The following is a 14899-nucleotide window of genomic DNA, read 5'->3' as shown; positions in this document are numbered from 1 at the left end:
ATGAAGACCCCGCCACAATGACTCCACTGATTCCTGCTCATTCTGGGGTCGAAACGTCGACAAGTCCCTGTTCAATTACAGCCCCCTACCCACTATTCTTACATACTATGTACTGTGGGGCATGTGTTCTATGAAATACTTTTGTTCTGATCATTGACCGTTTTGTGTCTATTCAGAATTGATTTGTGGATACTTCAGATATACATCTGTTTTTATTGTCACTATTCCCTACCTGCACTACCCTCACTATATCACTTCCTCCTTACCTCCAGGGGCACTATTCAACCTCTTCAAAATGACAATGTTGGATACTATATGCTTGGTTTGTTCTATAATGTGATTAAAACATTGTAGACGCATTTATTGTTTTTGTATTTAGTCTCATTTGTATACAATTATCTTCCTTCAACTGGGACCCCTTCCCTCTTAGCATCATTACGCCCCAGGTGCCAGTGACTTGTTCTGGGTAAACCCCCTTTTCTCATACGCAAGAAGACAGTGAGGCAACACTTCTCACCATGTCCCCCCTTGCAATAGCATGGATGTACAGTACCCACTGGACATTGCTCCATGATTAAAGTAATGACTGATCCATTACAAATCATAATGTCAGTGTATGCACAACCATGCCGCAACTCCAGCAATGCATAGTGGCAGACGATGCCAATGGCACTGCCCACATACATGGCTGCCATGAGGCAGGGGGAAAGTAGGGATGCAAGTACATTCATGAGGGGTGCAGAAATGATGGTGTCATTAGAGATCCTAACAGTGCTATTTGTGTGCTGTAGTGTCACAAGTATTTAGGCATTGGTGGACTGTCTTTGCACAAGGAGTGGGTGAGATGTCATGCACTGCCCTTGCTCCAGCTGCAAGAGGGTGCAAGGATGGCGGTGGTGATTGCTGGTCAAGTCACATATGTCATGCATTCAATGATGGTAGTGCCAGGAGAGTATGAAGTCAGACCTGAATCAGAAGTACCTGCAGCCGTAGTACAGGTACTTAACCGTGTCCTGTTCAGTGGTATGTTGAGGTCCCTTGATGCTTGTGTCTGATGTCAGTGAAGTTACCCTGGAGGTGTTGTTGGTCAGGTAACTTAACCTGCTGAGGTGGAACTGGAGGTCATCGAGAGGGATGCTGTCTGTGGATGTCACACACTGGGGTGCAATGAGGTCAACAATGGTGTTGGAGAATGGGGCACATGGCCTGGGTGTCCTGCACATGAGTGTGCTGCTGAGTATGGCTATGGGCCTGGTCACGATAATGTAGTTGTCGTAGTACATGGTCAACCATGGCACATTAGAGTGCCTGCTCATTCTGAGTGTACCAGTGTATGGGTTTACAATGCCTCTTCCATGATTGTCGTGCTGCCACATGCAGGTGACACAGAAGTTGTCAGTGACAGTGATGGTGATGTCTGTAGCAGAGTTACATCCTGGCAGGTGAGGTGACGTACAGAGTTGAAGGTGAGGAGGTTGCTGACATTGTATTGTTGCAGTGTCCAAGAGGAATAAACCTTGGTTCACAGTGTGGACCTGAGCCAGTCAAATGCAAACAGCGTAGACTATGGTTGCCGTAGTCTTTTGCGATGACCATTACAATGTATGCTGCACAATGTCAACAATGCAATGCATGTGTACCAAAATATCATCTCAAAATACCTCATTGTGACCACAATTATGTTGTGATGTAAGTACTTCATGTGGTAATGTGTGTCAGTATGAAAAACAAAATAAATTGTGACAAATCTGAAAAATATCTAAAATGTTGTGCATTTATGTGTCAAATAATAACATTTGGTTGTGTCATGGGGTGACATATGGCTGAACTATTATTTGTATAGATGTACATCATGAGAAATAGGGGTTGAAATGTTGAGAATATTAACAAATGCTGTGTATATTTGTTTTGGCAATGAAAAATGGTGTGTGCATTACTCACTAATCTGACTCCATTGTGTGTGTTGTGGTTGTTCATAAAGGAATTTAATGCTTCAGGTCTGGGTGTGTGGTGACAAGGATAGTTTGTCCATGTACTCACTCAACTTTGAACAGTGTAATTAAAGTCTCCGCTGTGCAACACCTACTCTACATTTGCAACATGCCTAGTATTAAAAATTAATTCAATGGAATGTGATGACATGGCATGTTTTGGTAAAATGTATGTGCCTTTTGGCACAAGAGTGGTACACCTGCTCTGCATGGGGGCACAGTGGCAAACATTGGCAATTGGGGGGGGGACAGCTGTGAGTTAACAAATGCAGGAAATAACAATGAATGTCTTATGGATGCAGGGATGTGTGTGTGAGTGGGTGCTGCAAAACATATAGTGGCCGATTCACAGAATGAACTTAAGACTCAATCCAAAACTTACTACTATTTTGGTATTCACAGAATGCACTTACTAATTTTGGCATTCACAGAATGAACTTACTACTTTCGGTATTCACAGAAGTTAGGATTTTGTCTTAAATTTCTCTTAAGACAGACTTAAAATAGACTTGAGACAAAATCCTAACTTCTGTGAATACCAAAAGTACTAAGTTCATTCTGTGAATGCCAAAAGTAGTAAGTGCATTCTGTCAACACCAAAATAGTAGTAAGTTTAGGATTGAGTCTTAAGTTTGTTCTGTGAATCAGGCACATATTGAGGGAAGTCTGACCTCAAAGCTGTGTCCCATTTCTCTGGAGCCTATGCAACCCTGCCTTTGTGTCACGTAAAAGGAATTAGGCAGCCAGGCTCACTACTCTGAGTCAATCACAACGCTGTGAAGTGCTGGTGTGACTGGTAATAGGAAATGGGATGAGTCGTGCAGCCACATGCTGGAGTGTCGGCCATGTTTGCCATGGAGGCTGAAATGCAGCCTGCATACCAAACATGGAAGTGGGTATTACTGCTCTGGTCATCATGGGTGGCACCTGAGTCATCTTGCCAATATGCACATGACCCACCTCATCTTAGATGTCCCCTACCCACCCTCCCATGCCATGATGACACATAGCATGATCACATCAGTCACTCATCCCTTGTGTCTCCATAATAAGTCAGTTCAGTGCTCTCATCAGAGCCCACATTCCACATATGGTCTATGAACTACCACTAAGGCCCCCACCCCTGTCTTCATGTGTTCCGTCATCACTGAATTTTCTACCTCACAATTACCCTACTCAATGTCAGCCGCTGTGCAAGCGCACAGCAGACGCATGTACATGGTGTGCTGAAGGGACGCCTATGGCAAGTCTGAATGCGCACATCTGTGTCCCAAATGCAATCATTTCCAGCAACAACTGATATACAGTCACTCAGTGATGCAGCTCAGCCAGCCTCCATGCACTCATACATGGAAAAAATTGGAGAATGACAACAGGCCTTTGCAAACATGACCCGCAGACATTTCACATGCCTACACTGCTGACAAAGCTCAACCACCACCCTGGTCTCAAACACAGCCAACGCCAGCATTTCTGCAAGTGAAAGTCACACCTGGATTCACAACTGCGCATACCAGACCTCCACCCTCTGCAAGCCTAACAAACAGCACTACAGGGACACGGCATGGTAGAGCACTGATCTCTAAGAAGCAAGAGGCACCAGCAGATACCTTGGTAAGAACTGTATAAACACCAAGACACCTGAAATGTAAAACACATACATGGACGCAATGAGGGACTACCACAAAAAAATAGTCTAAGATAATGGAAAGTCCTGCAAACTCGTCAAGGACCTGCATGAATAAAACAACCTATGCAGCAAAGCTACAGACATCACCCTGGCACTACAGCCCTGTGATAAGTGTCCAACAAAGTTCACCATAAAGTAAAACATTTCACTACAACAACTTTGCCGTACACATCACAATCGGACTTTGTCCCTCAGAGGTCAACATCACTGAACCTTCGCACGATTATTTCGGTTCTGCACAGAATCGATCCAGCCACCCCTGCTGCCGCGGTTTTTCTAGACACCGAGAAAGCTTTTGACACGCTAGAATGGCCCTTTTTTCTGGATGTGATGCGCAGGATGGGCATGCCCGAGATGTTTGTCGCGACAATTAGAAATACTAGGACAGGGGTACAGGGTAAGACGCTTGACTGCACTCTATTCACTATGTCTTGGTCTAGTTGTGTTTGTGGGTGCCAGAAACCTGAGGCCACATACCCCTAGGCCTCCAAAGTCAATGCCCAAGGCACTGTATACAATTCAACACAATGGTTCAGCACACCATACAGTATATAGTAACAATATTAATATCAATAAGACATGGAATTTTCTTTCTTGTTTTTATTCCAAATCTTCACACACAAGTAGCCAACGCGTTTCGTCCGAAGGACTTCTTCAGGGCGAATGATTATCAGAATTACGTCATAGATTATGTGTTCCAGTGCTTTATCAGTGAGAACCAGTCTTCAGAAAATTAAATAGAGAGGATCCTTATTTTAAGATGGATAAGTCAATTTCTCTGCGAATGCTGTATTGGAAGTAGAAACGAGATTTGGATGCCAAAATTCGCATCCATTGACAGTGATATCAATATTCACCTTGGACGATCTTCATGTCTCCGTTCTTCCCGGTCGCAGCCTCGAAAGGGTAGTTCGACAGTGGAACTGCTGTACAACCCTCCCGCGGCTCGCATTCGCCTGAACGGCACCATTTCCGACAGATTTACTCTCTCCCGAGGTACCAGCCAGGGATGCCCCCTGTCTCCCTTGCTCTTTATTTTGGCGATGGACCCCTTGGTGCGACATTTACAGGAAAAACATCTCCACAGAGGGCTGCAGTTCCGCACGGGCCCGCTCTTAGTTTCGCTCTATGCGGATGACATGGTCCTATATGTCCGTACTCCGGGGACCAATCTGCAACCCCTGCTACCTGAGATTGCACGCTTTGGCGAGTACTCTGGCCTTAGGGTTAATTGGCATAAGTCACAATTGTTTCCCCTCACCCCTGCCACCGTGCAGTGGCCCTGCTCCTAAGCATGGGCGAATTTTGCGAATCTCGCGTTCGCGAATTTTGCGGATTTGCAAACTCGCAATTCGCAAAATCCGCGAATTCTCGCGAATTTGCGGATTGTTTTTTTGTGTGTTCGCGCGGGTTTCTGCCAGTTCGCGAGGGTTTTGTACAATTTCGCAAACGCGAACTTACCTGTCGGGTCGCAAGTTTCGCGAACTTGTTGTTTCTACGTGTCCAGCCTGTTTGGGACACTCTTCTTCATCACTGCCACTCTCTGTCACCACTGCCACTCTCTGACTACTCATGCCACCCTCTGGCCCACCCATGCCACCCTCTGTTTCATCACAGCACCCTCTGGTTGTCCAGTCAGTGTACATTATTGTGGCAAAGCAAGCACACCTTCCCTGCCTCAAGTGACCTGAATTAATTTGGGGCTGATTAATGTGTCACAGAATATTTTTTTAGCTGGCACCTGCTTCCTTAGTGCTTCCTGATTAGTGATCTTTTGCACTTGCTAAGTGCTTTCATTGTTGCAAAATTAGTTACAACACCTGCCCTGCCCCAACTGACAATAATGAATTAGGGGCTGATTAATGGATTTGAACTTCCAGCCTGGCTCCTGCTTGTCTCCCTTAGCTGTAATTCAGGACCTTTGTGGCATATGTGTAACTATTCTGAGGTTCAGAGCAGGGTCACATAATAGTTGCAACTGGCAACTGAACTCTGGAGGGGCCCCTCAGGAAGCACTACAGGAAATGGCTACTAATGATGAGCCTGAACTTTTGAACCTGGTAAGTAGTTTCAGTTTTGCTAAGATCGTATTTCTGCAATTTTGCGCTTATTCGCGGGGCGCAAAGTTGTACTGGGAAGCCGCGAACTCACGCGAACAGTGCGAGCAAGCCATAAAATCCGCTGCTCGCGGATTTGCGGATTTTGCGGGAGATTCGCGAATCTCGCGGATTGCGAATTTACCGAAAATCCGCAAAATCCGCGAGCGAAACTGATTTTCCGCCCATGCTTACCTGCTCCCTCCCACTGGAGTGGTGCGAGGAGTCTGTCAAGTATCTGGGGATACATATACACCTTGACACAGTGTCCATCATCCGCCTGAACTATGGACGAGCCCTCGACTTTCTGGAGGATAACACCGATAGGTGGCTCCGTCTCCCTTTGTCCATGGCTGGGCGCATTGCCATTGTTAAGATGGTTGTCCTCCCCCGGTTTTTGTATCTTTTCAATAATATTCCGAGTCCTCTTACCAAGATTTTTTTTACACAATTGCGTACTGCCTTGCTGAGATTAGAATGGGGAGGAAAACGCCCACGACTAGCCTGGCGCACACTAACTCTACCTTACGAGCGGGGTGGCTTTGGGGTCCCAGATTTCTACCTTTACTACCTGGTCGCCCAGTGCTCCTACGCTCACTCTTGGTATCATCCTGATGCCAGGATTCCGGATTTGCGGCCCGAGGCGGACGCGGCGCTCCCGGTGAGCCTCGCGACGATTCTTCCCAGGGGCCTCCCCTGAGAACCACGGGACATACTCCCACTCACCACAACCACTTGGGCTTGGGACAAACTCAGGCGCTTGCTTTGCGTAGACACGCTATACTCTTCCGCCCTCCCGCCCACTGGTTCCCTATAACGGGCGAAACGGTGGTAAGCAGATCGCTGTCGAAATTCCAGCTGCACACGATTGGCGATCTATTCCCCAATGGCCACGTTTTCACAATCACAGAAGACCCCCGCTTCACTGATCGTACATTCATGGACACATTTATACTTACAAGAGTACGGGCGCTGTTGAGAGCTACTTTCAGTACATTCCCTCTCCCGCCGGATGATACCCCAGCCCTTACACACATCATACAGTCCACATCGGGGGCACACATGGTGTCCAAACTTTACAAGCTGTGCTTGTTTTCACTACCCTCGTTGGATGAAGCGGTCCGCATCGCTTGGGAACTTGATATAGGCACACAGATCACAGATGACCAATGGGAGGCGTGTTGTCTAATGACCATGGAGGTCTCCATGAATAGCAAGCACAAACTTATACATTTTAAATTTCTTCGGAGACTGTACCACACACCGGTGCTTTCACATAGGATAGACCCCACCAGACCCCATACCTGCCCTAAATGCAACGCCCCTCAGGCAGACTTTGCACACCTTTCCTGGACCTGCCCGAGTTTGTACACCTACTGGGTTGAGGTACACAGAGAGTTGGGTGAAATACTGGATCTATCACTGACTGTCACGCCTGAGATTACCCTGCTGGGGTATGTGTCCGATTTCCCTCGCAAAATTCGCAAGTTGGCGTCCATTTGCTTCCTGCTGGCCAAAAGAGAGGTGGCGCTGCTGTGGTGCTCGTGACGCGCTCCTACAGTCGCGTCGTGGCTTAGGAGCGTGGCTTTCTGTAACATACACAGCGTGGAGTATTCGGAATAGCTTCCGACATCCTCCCGCCCCTTGGATATCTGGGGTCCATATCGCCATTATCTAGCTGGGAGGGCGGAGGTGGCACCCTCTCAATCCCTACATCCCGTCACTCAGACCGGGGTGGGTTAGAACTTGAACCCTCCTTCTTTGACCCCGCTTTGGTGTTGACCTCGTTGCGGCACACTCATTTTCCTTGTGGGTGGTGGTCGGGTCCTTGTGGGCCAGGGGTTCCTCATCCTTCCTGGCACTGGAGTTTTTTTTTTCCTGGAGCTACAGGCTGTGGTGCTGTGCTGGTTCCGGCTAGTGGACTGTTCCGTCTTCAGCCGCATATGTTGGCTCTTGCTGGTTGCTTGTACCCTTGAAGGGTGGTGCCGGACATCGTATGTTTTTTGCTCTGAGGTGGTTGTTGCCAATAGCACTGTGCATTGTCATGCTGACTGAATTGAAATGTTGTTCTCGCAAGACGATCAAAATGTGTTCTGTTTCTTTTCCCCTTTTTCTTTTTTTTCTCATTTACGTGCAATCTGTGTTGTTATATATTCATTTCTGTTGCCTTATCAGAAAAAAATTACACTGCTGTATACATGCTATCCTGCTATGCGAGCATAATGGACAATTCCATGTACACTTTGTTCTGTTGTCGATGCCACTTGCTTTTCCTCTGTACATGGTGTGTATACGTTTGATGACGATGTGGATTGCTCTACTTGCTTCAATAAAGTGTTTTATAAAAAAAAAATCAAAAAAAAAAAAATTTGCCGTACACATGAGATGCCACAGGCAGCACCACGCAAACCTCTCCCAACACAACAGCCATACTACCATCCCCACCGGGACACCAGTCACAGCTCAATGCACCCCCTCACCCCCTCCAACATGAGATACAGCCACCTGTGGGATCACTACAGTCCTGTCCTCATCACATCAACAACAGCACCAAGATCACCCTATTCACAGCCACCGGTGACATCCGCACACTCCGGGACCAAGAGCCGTGAGTGTGCTCCGACACAGACTAACACCACACAGATTTGCTACACTACATGAAGCAGGATTCCAAGGAACAACGCTTAACTGGGTCACTCATCCCAGCAAGAGGTCCAAGGATCAGACTGACAACCTTCGTCTTTAAAATCACGTAATTCCAATGCTGAATGCAAGAGGGACCATCTATGTATCTGACCCTTGTCAACATCAACAGGGCTGCCTCAGCGCCATTTGAAACCAAACACAGCCTCAACATTGTATCCATTGCTGATGACAGACAGCTCATACTCTCTCACACCTAAGACTACACCAACCAAAGACTTAAAATACATTGAGGAATGCATTACGTCGCAGTCTGCATGAACCACAGCTGCATGAAAACAAAATCAGAGAATACAGAAGTCCGTGTCCTTGGAACAACTCCTTCAGCATGTAAAAACACCTGTTGGATCTCCCACTCTGATGGGAAGGGGCTGCCGCTACCGCTCAAAGAGACAGGTCTTGATGAGTCTTCTGAATGCGAGTAGGTCCTGGGTCTGCCGTAGGTGGGCCGGGAGGGTGTGCAAGGTCTTGGCGGCGAGGTAGGACAAGGATCTGCTGCTGGAGGTTGGTCATAGGATGCGGTGAACAGTGGTGAGGGGGAGGCTGGTGGAGCAGACCTGGCGTGTGGGGGTGTAGAAGCTGAGTCTGCTGTACAGGTAGGCTGGTCCGGCCTACTGGAGTGCATTGTGTGTCTGGGTCTGGAGCTTGAAGCTGATCCACTTGCTGATGGGGAACCAGTGTAGGTCTCACATTTGGGGGATGATGTTGCTGCGGTGGGGGACATTGACAATCAATGAGCCGTAAGTGTATTGGATGCGTTGCAGTAGTTGTAGGTGTTTGTCTGGGAATCCTGCGTACAGTGTGTTGCGGTAGTCCAGTCTGCTGCTGCTCAGGGCCTGTGTCGCAGTTATTTTTGTCTGGGGTGGGGATCCACTTGTAGATCCTGCATAGCATGCGGAGGCAGTTGTAGCAGGAGGAGGAGATGGCGTCGACCTGCTCAGACATGGAGATGGAGGAGTACTGGATGTATTGTAAGTTGCGTGCATGGTCAGTGGGTGTTGTTGCTGTTCCCAGTGTGGTTGCCCACCAGGAGTCGTCCCAGGCTCAGGGTGTGGGTCCGAGGATGAGGACCTGTGTCATGTCCAAGTATAGTTTCAGACTGCTGCTCCTCATCCAGTTGGTGAGGGACTTCATTCCCCCGTGGAGGTTTGTTCAGGGTGTGTGTGGGTCCCTGGTGATGGAGAGGATGAGCTGGCTGTTGTTGGTGTAGGAGATGATGTAGAGGTGTGATGGCGGCCCACGTGTGCGAGGGGGACATGTACATGTTGAACAGTGTTGGGCTGAGGGATGACCCCTGGGGTACGCCGCAGATGATGTTGAAGGCGTCCGATTTGATGGATAGGTTTTGGACACTCTGGACGCTCTGGGTTCTGCCGGAGAGTAAGGACGTGGTCCAGTCTAGGGCCTTCAATTGGAATCATGATTCTCGGAGGTGTGTCTTCAGAGTGTGATGGCATACCGTGTCAAAGGCGGTTGACCGGTCCAGGAGGAAGAGGGCTGCTGTCTTGGTGCTGGCTAGTTGGCGCATGATGTTGTCTGTGCCGGACATGTGGACTGTCTTGCTGCTGTATGTACGTATGAATCCGGACTGGGACGGGTCAAACATGTTGGGGTCTACCAGCTCGCGGCCCAATTGCATGTTGATGATTACCTAGATGACCTTCGTTGGGAATGTGAGCAGGGAGATGGGCCGTGAGTCCTCGAGGGCCTTGGGGTGTGCCTTGTGCCTCTTGAGGAGGGCATTGCTTGTGGCGTGCTTCCATATTTCATGGAATGTTGCTGCATTGAAGAAGATGTAGATGAACTTGTGTAGTTGTGGTATGATCGCTTCCTCTGCTTCGTACAATAAGTGGTGTGGTGATGGTACTGCTGGTGATCCAGAGTGTATGGAGTTCATGACCTTGTGTGTTGCGTCCTTGTTGACGTAGTACCAGGAGGTGCTGCGGTTGGTGCTGGTGGTCCTCGCCGGGGAGGTGGAGTCTGGCGTAGTTGGGGTGGTTGTGGTGTTGAAGCTGTCGTCGATGTCACCAAACGTGCGCTGTGAGAAGATGGACAGTGAGTCGCACACTTCTTGTGAGGGTGGGATGTTGTTAACGTTTGTGCATGGGTTTCTCTGTTCAATAATAATGCTGAAGACCTCATTGCTGTCGTGTGCATTGGTATCCAGCCAGGCTCGGAAGGAGGAGCTCTTTGCCAATCTGTTGAGGTGGTGATGTATACACGTGGCATCCTTGTGGACTTTGTGGTTGTGCAGTGTGTGTCCATGGAGCCATGTTCACTCCATCTTCCGGCATGCGCGTTGGTAGGTCTGGAGGTAGTCGGTGAACCGGGTGGCTCTGTTGCAGGCGTGGCTGTTGGAGGGTAACGTGAGTGGGGCAAAGGTGTTGGTGCAGTCCTACATACACTGTCAGAGTTTTTGGGGACTGGCGACTGGGTTGGTGGGGTTGTAGTTTGGGCTCTGGCTGAGGGGTGTGACCAGCTGGTCTACGTTTACTTTTACCCAGCATTGGTGAGGCAGCAGTTGTCTGCAGTGGTGTGTGGTTGATTAATTGAAGGTCAAATTGATGCTGCGGTGGTCGGTCGAGTGCAGTTCGTTGGTGTGGTTGGAGGTGACGTGGGTGCCTGTTGAGAAGACGGGGTCCAGCTTGTGGCTGGCGGCGTGGGTTTGGTCCCGAGTTGTCTGCAGCCGGGTCTGGTGAGGTCGTTGATCAGTATGGTGGAGTTGTCGTCGTTGTTGTCCTTGAGGTGTAAGGTCAGGTCCCACAGGATGATGTAGTGCATGGAGGCAAGTGCGTGGGTGCTGGCGAGGTCATCGATGGAGCAGCAGAATTAAGCACAGGGTCGGTGTGCTGTACACGAGGGTCCTCTGAGGGTGGTGTTGGGTGTCGGTGTGGATGTTTATGTGCAGGTGGTTGGCGGTGTTGATGGTGTTGTCTGCATGGGTGCCGACCTTGAGGGTGGACTTGTGGTCGATGGTGATTCATCCACCAAATCAGTCAGCGCAATCTCTGCGGTTGAACTTGTAGCTGTCTGGGATGTCTATGGTGATGTTGGTCACAGAAGAGTAGTTCCACCAGGTCACGTTTAATAATCACACATCTGGGGCGGAGGTGTCAAGCAGATCCCAGAGCCACATGGGCTGTTTTCGTGTGGAGCGGGTGTTGTGGATAATGCATTGGAGGTGGATGGGTCCACTCCATGGGGGTTTGGTGGCTCAGTTGCATGTGAAGCTGCATGTGCGGCAGGAGAAGGGTCCCGTGTGTATGTTATTGTGGTGGCCTGGAAGCAAGTGTTGTATTGGCCGGCATTGAGTGCATGGAGGGTACAGGCGTAGTACTGGAGTCTGGTATAGTGGCGTTAGTGGCCACAAGGGGTCCTGGCGCTGGGCATGGTCCAGGCGCAGATGGCTGCAGACTGGCTTGCTTAAGGGGTGCCTCTGGTGCGCAGGTTGCACAGTCGAGCAAAGTTTGGCACATATGGGGATGTGGGAGGGAGGAGCAGCTGGTAGGCGGGAGCAGCAAGTGTGCATGGGGTGGTGGAACAGTGGCACTGAAACCAAAATGGTGTGCAAACAGGGTGAAAAATAGTTGCACAGAGGCAACTAACGGGACACTAATATGGTGGTTCTGCACACCTGCCAGTGTGTACTCAGCAGCGGCAGCAGGGGCACACAGGGGGAGCTGGGTGTAGGTTGAGCAACATACCAGGAGCAATCTGTATTATCCAAATATAACGTCATTAGCATGAAGACACAGGAAATGGGTCACACACAAACAACACAGCTGTGATGGCTATGACAGGTGGGATGATGTGAGATGGTAAGAAATCCATGTCCCAAATCCTCAGTAATTGTGGCCTGATACCTGTTGCACACATATAGAGTGCATAATGCCACTTGTACTTGCTACTGTGCTGGAATGTGTCCTCAATATACACCAACAAAACAGACATCAGGACATGCACTCAAGTTGAATGTTGCAAGTGTGCAAGCACTGTCTGGCCATGTGCCATGTGATTGGAAAAACATTTTGAATCCATCAAATGAATCATGCCATGTCATTTTAGGTAACATGAGTGATGATGTGTAGCTTTAACTTTGACATGTTGACACACATCAAAGTCAAAAAGGGTAGATGACTCAAAATTGTGCATCTGTAGACCATATGTCAGACATGAACATAAACCTACATCTTTTTTCATTTCAGGGCATGGTACACCTACTCATGAGCAGGAACCTATGTTTGAATCCGATGATGAGGGCGGTGACAGTGTACCGAGTGTGGACACAGGCCTCCTCCAGGACCTGTTAGAATCAATACAAACTCCCTCTCCCCGCACAAGAACACAAAGCAGCACAGTGGGATCTCCGCTTGCCCAACATGGAAGCACTCCTACGCCACCTCCCACAACATCTCAGCCTCACTACTCGCAGAACACGCTAAATTCTTTTGAACAACGTGTTGTGGATGTACAGGGTCAGTTGGCACAGGAGGTGCGTAAAGGGATAGAGAGCATGGCAGGCACCCTAAAGGGAGTGCTCCGTTGCCTAACATCCAATAGTGGCAGTGCGGAAACTGGTAGCAGCAACGATGCACCACCACGTACTTTGTTTCACGCCATGAATGACATATCAGAAGTCATGCAGCAGAGGCACAGACAAATGCCCAACACAAGTGCCAGCCTTGAAGTTGCCAACAGGCTCAGGGAAATTCAGGACATTCTTAAAGAAATGAATGCAAAACAGGATGCATACCTAACCAACTTGGCTGCCTACCAACGGGATGTTACAGCTGTGCTGGAAAACCACCAAGTCATGCTCAGTGCATTTATGCGTTACCTGATGGGCATGGAACATGATGCAGGTACAATCCCGTCAACATCTGCAGTCCCTGATGTGTCTATGCCTCCTATGTCGACTGCACCACTGATTACACCATCAGCTGTGACAACACACACATCTGATGAAGAAGATTCAGAAGATTGTCCAGTCCTCCGCAAAACTATGCGTTAGCATCACATATTGTACCAGGACACTAAATATACACTGTCTGGTGCTCATATTACTGACATTGTACCCCAGTAATGATGAAAAACAAATTACTGCTAGTCAATGGATGTACAATAAATTTTCTGTGGCCTCCCTCCATGAGGTGAACGTATGATGCAGGGGCGTAGCTAGAGCTTCTGGCGCCCGGGGCTATCCCTCAGATTGCCACCCATGGCAGGTAGCGGCGGGGAGGGTGGATCTGGGGAAAAAATTTCGGCGAGCGGCAGGGGTGGATTGGCAGGGTTTAAGTTATGACGCCACTCTCTACTCCAATGCATAAGAAAGGGTGTGAAACTGCGGCGTAAGGATAGAGCAAACCTCGAAGGTCAAGTCTCAGTTGATGAAGGCCCACCAGCACTAAAATGGCAGATAAATGCATAAGTAAATGTATCCCTTCCTCCTCTTACACCACTCCATACTGAACTGCTGCTACAAGACCACAGCAGTAAAACCACCAGCTAGACATCAAGCACACCAACAAAACAACTCCCACATAGGTCACACTCTACACCCACACTCTACCAAACAACAACAGTATTTAGAAACATGGGCAAAGCTATAGCAATAGAACAGCTTCATTATCTCTTCCATCCATGCATCTATCTATTCATTCTTTCACCCTTCTATCCACCTACTGGCATTCACTATTTCACCTTTAGATTCTGTCATCCATTCATTCTTTCATCCATCATTCAATATTTCCCCATTCTATCCATTTATCTATCTAGCCGTCTATCCAATTTGCCATCCATCTATTATGCCATCCTTCTGCCCATCCATAGTCTAAAAACCAACCATCCACTCTGCCACCCATTGATCTATTCACTCTGCCATCCATTCTTTTTGCATCCATCCTCCACTCTGTTATCTTACCATCACCTCTGCCATTCATTGATCAATCGACATCCTTTCTTCAAATTCATTAACTCTTCCATTCATCCACTCAGCCATCCATCAGCCTACTCTGCCATCCATCCATCCATCCTCCTATCCTCTCTTCCATCCATACATCAATCCACTCTTTCATTCACCCGCTCATCATCCACTCTGCCACTCATTCACCAGCCATCCACTCTGTCACCCATCCATTCATCAACTCTTCTATCTATCCATTCAACCACCCATTCACTCTGCCATTCATTCATTCATCCATCAATCCACCCATTCTGCTATTCAACCACCCATTCATCCACTCTGCCATGCATCAATCCCCTCTGCCATCCATCCATCCATTCTGCCAACCATCCGCTCATCCATTCATCCATTTATCCACTCTGCCATCCATCCTGCCATTCATTCATCAATCCATCCACTCTGCTATCCAATCATGGATTCAGTCACTTTGCCTTTAATCCATTCACTCTGCCACGCA

General features: G+C 48.5%; 1 protein-coding gene across 1 annotated transcript; it reads left to right on the top strand.

Annotated features, from left to right (window-relative positions):
- Positions 1 to 887: 887 nt before the first annotated feature.
- LOC147711334 (uncharacterized) lies at positions 888 to 13491 on the top strand. The gene is made up of 2 exons (XM_086919458.1): positions 888 to 1023; positions 12686 to 13491. The coding sequence occupies exons 1-2, from the start codon at positions 888 to 890 to the stop codon at positions 13489 to 13491; spliced, it is 942 nt and encodes a 313-aa protein (XP_086775584.1).
- The last annotated feature ends 1408 nt before the right edge of the window (positions 13492 to 14899 follow it).

Source organism: Lissotriton vulgaris, chromosome 5, assembly GCF_964263255.1.
Source record: "Lissotriton vulgaris chromosome 5, aLisVul1.2, whole genome shotgun sequence".
NCBI classification, from domain to species: domain Eukaryota; kingdom Metazoa; phylum Chordata; class Amphibia; order Caudata; family Salamandridae; genus Lissotriton; species Lissotriton vulgaris.
This window is presented reverse-complemented; position numbering and strand designations above follow the sequence as displayed.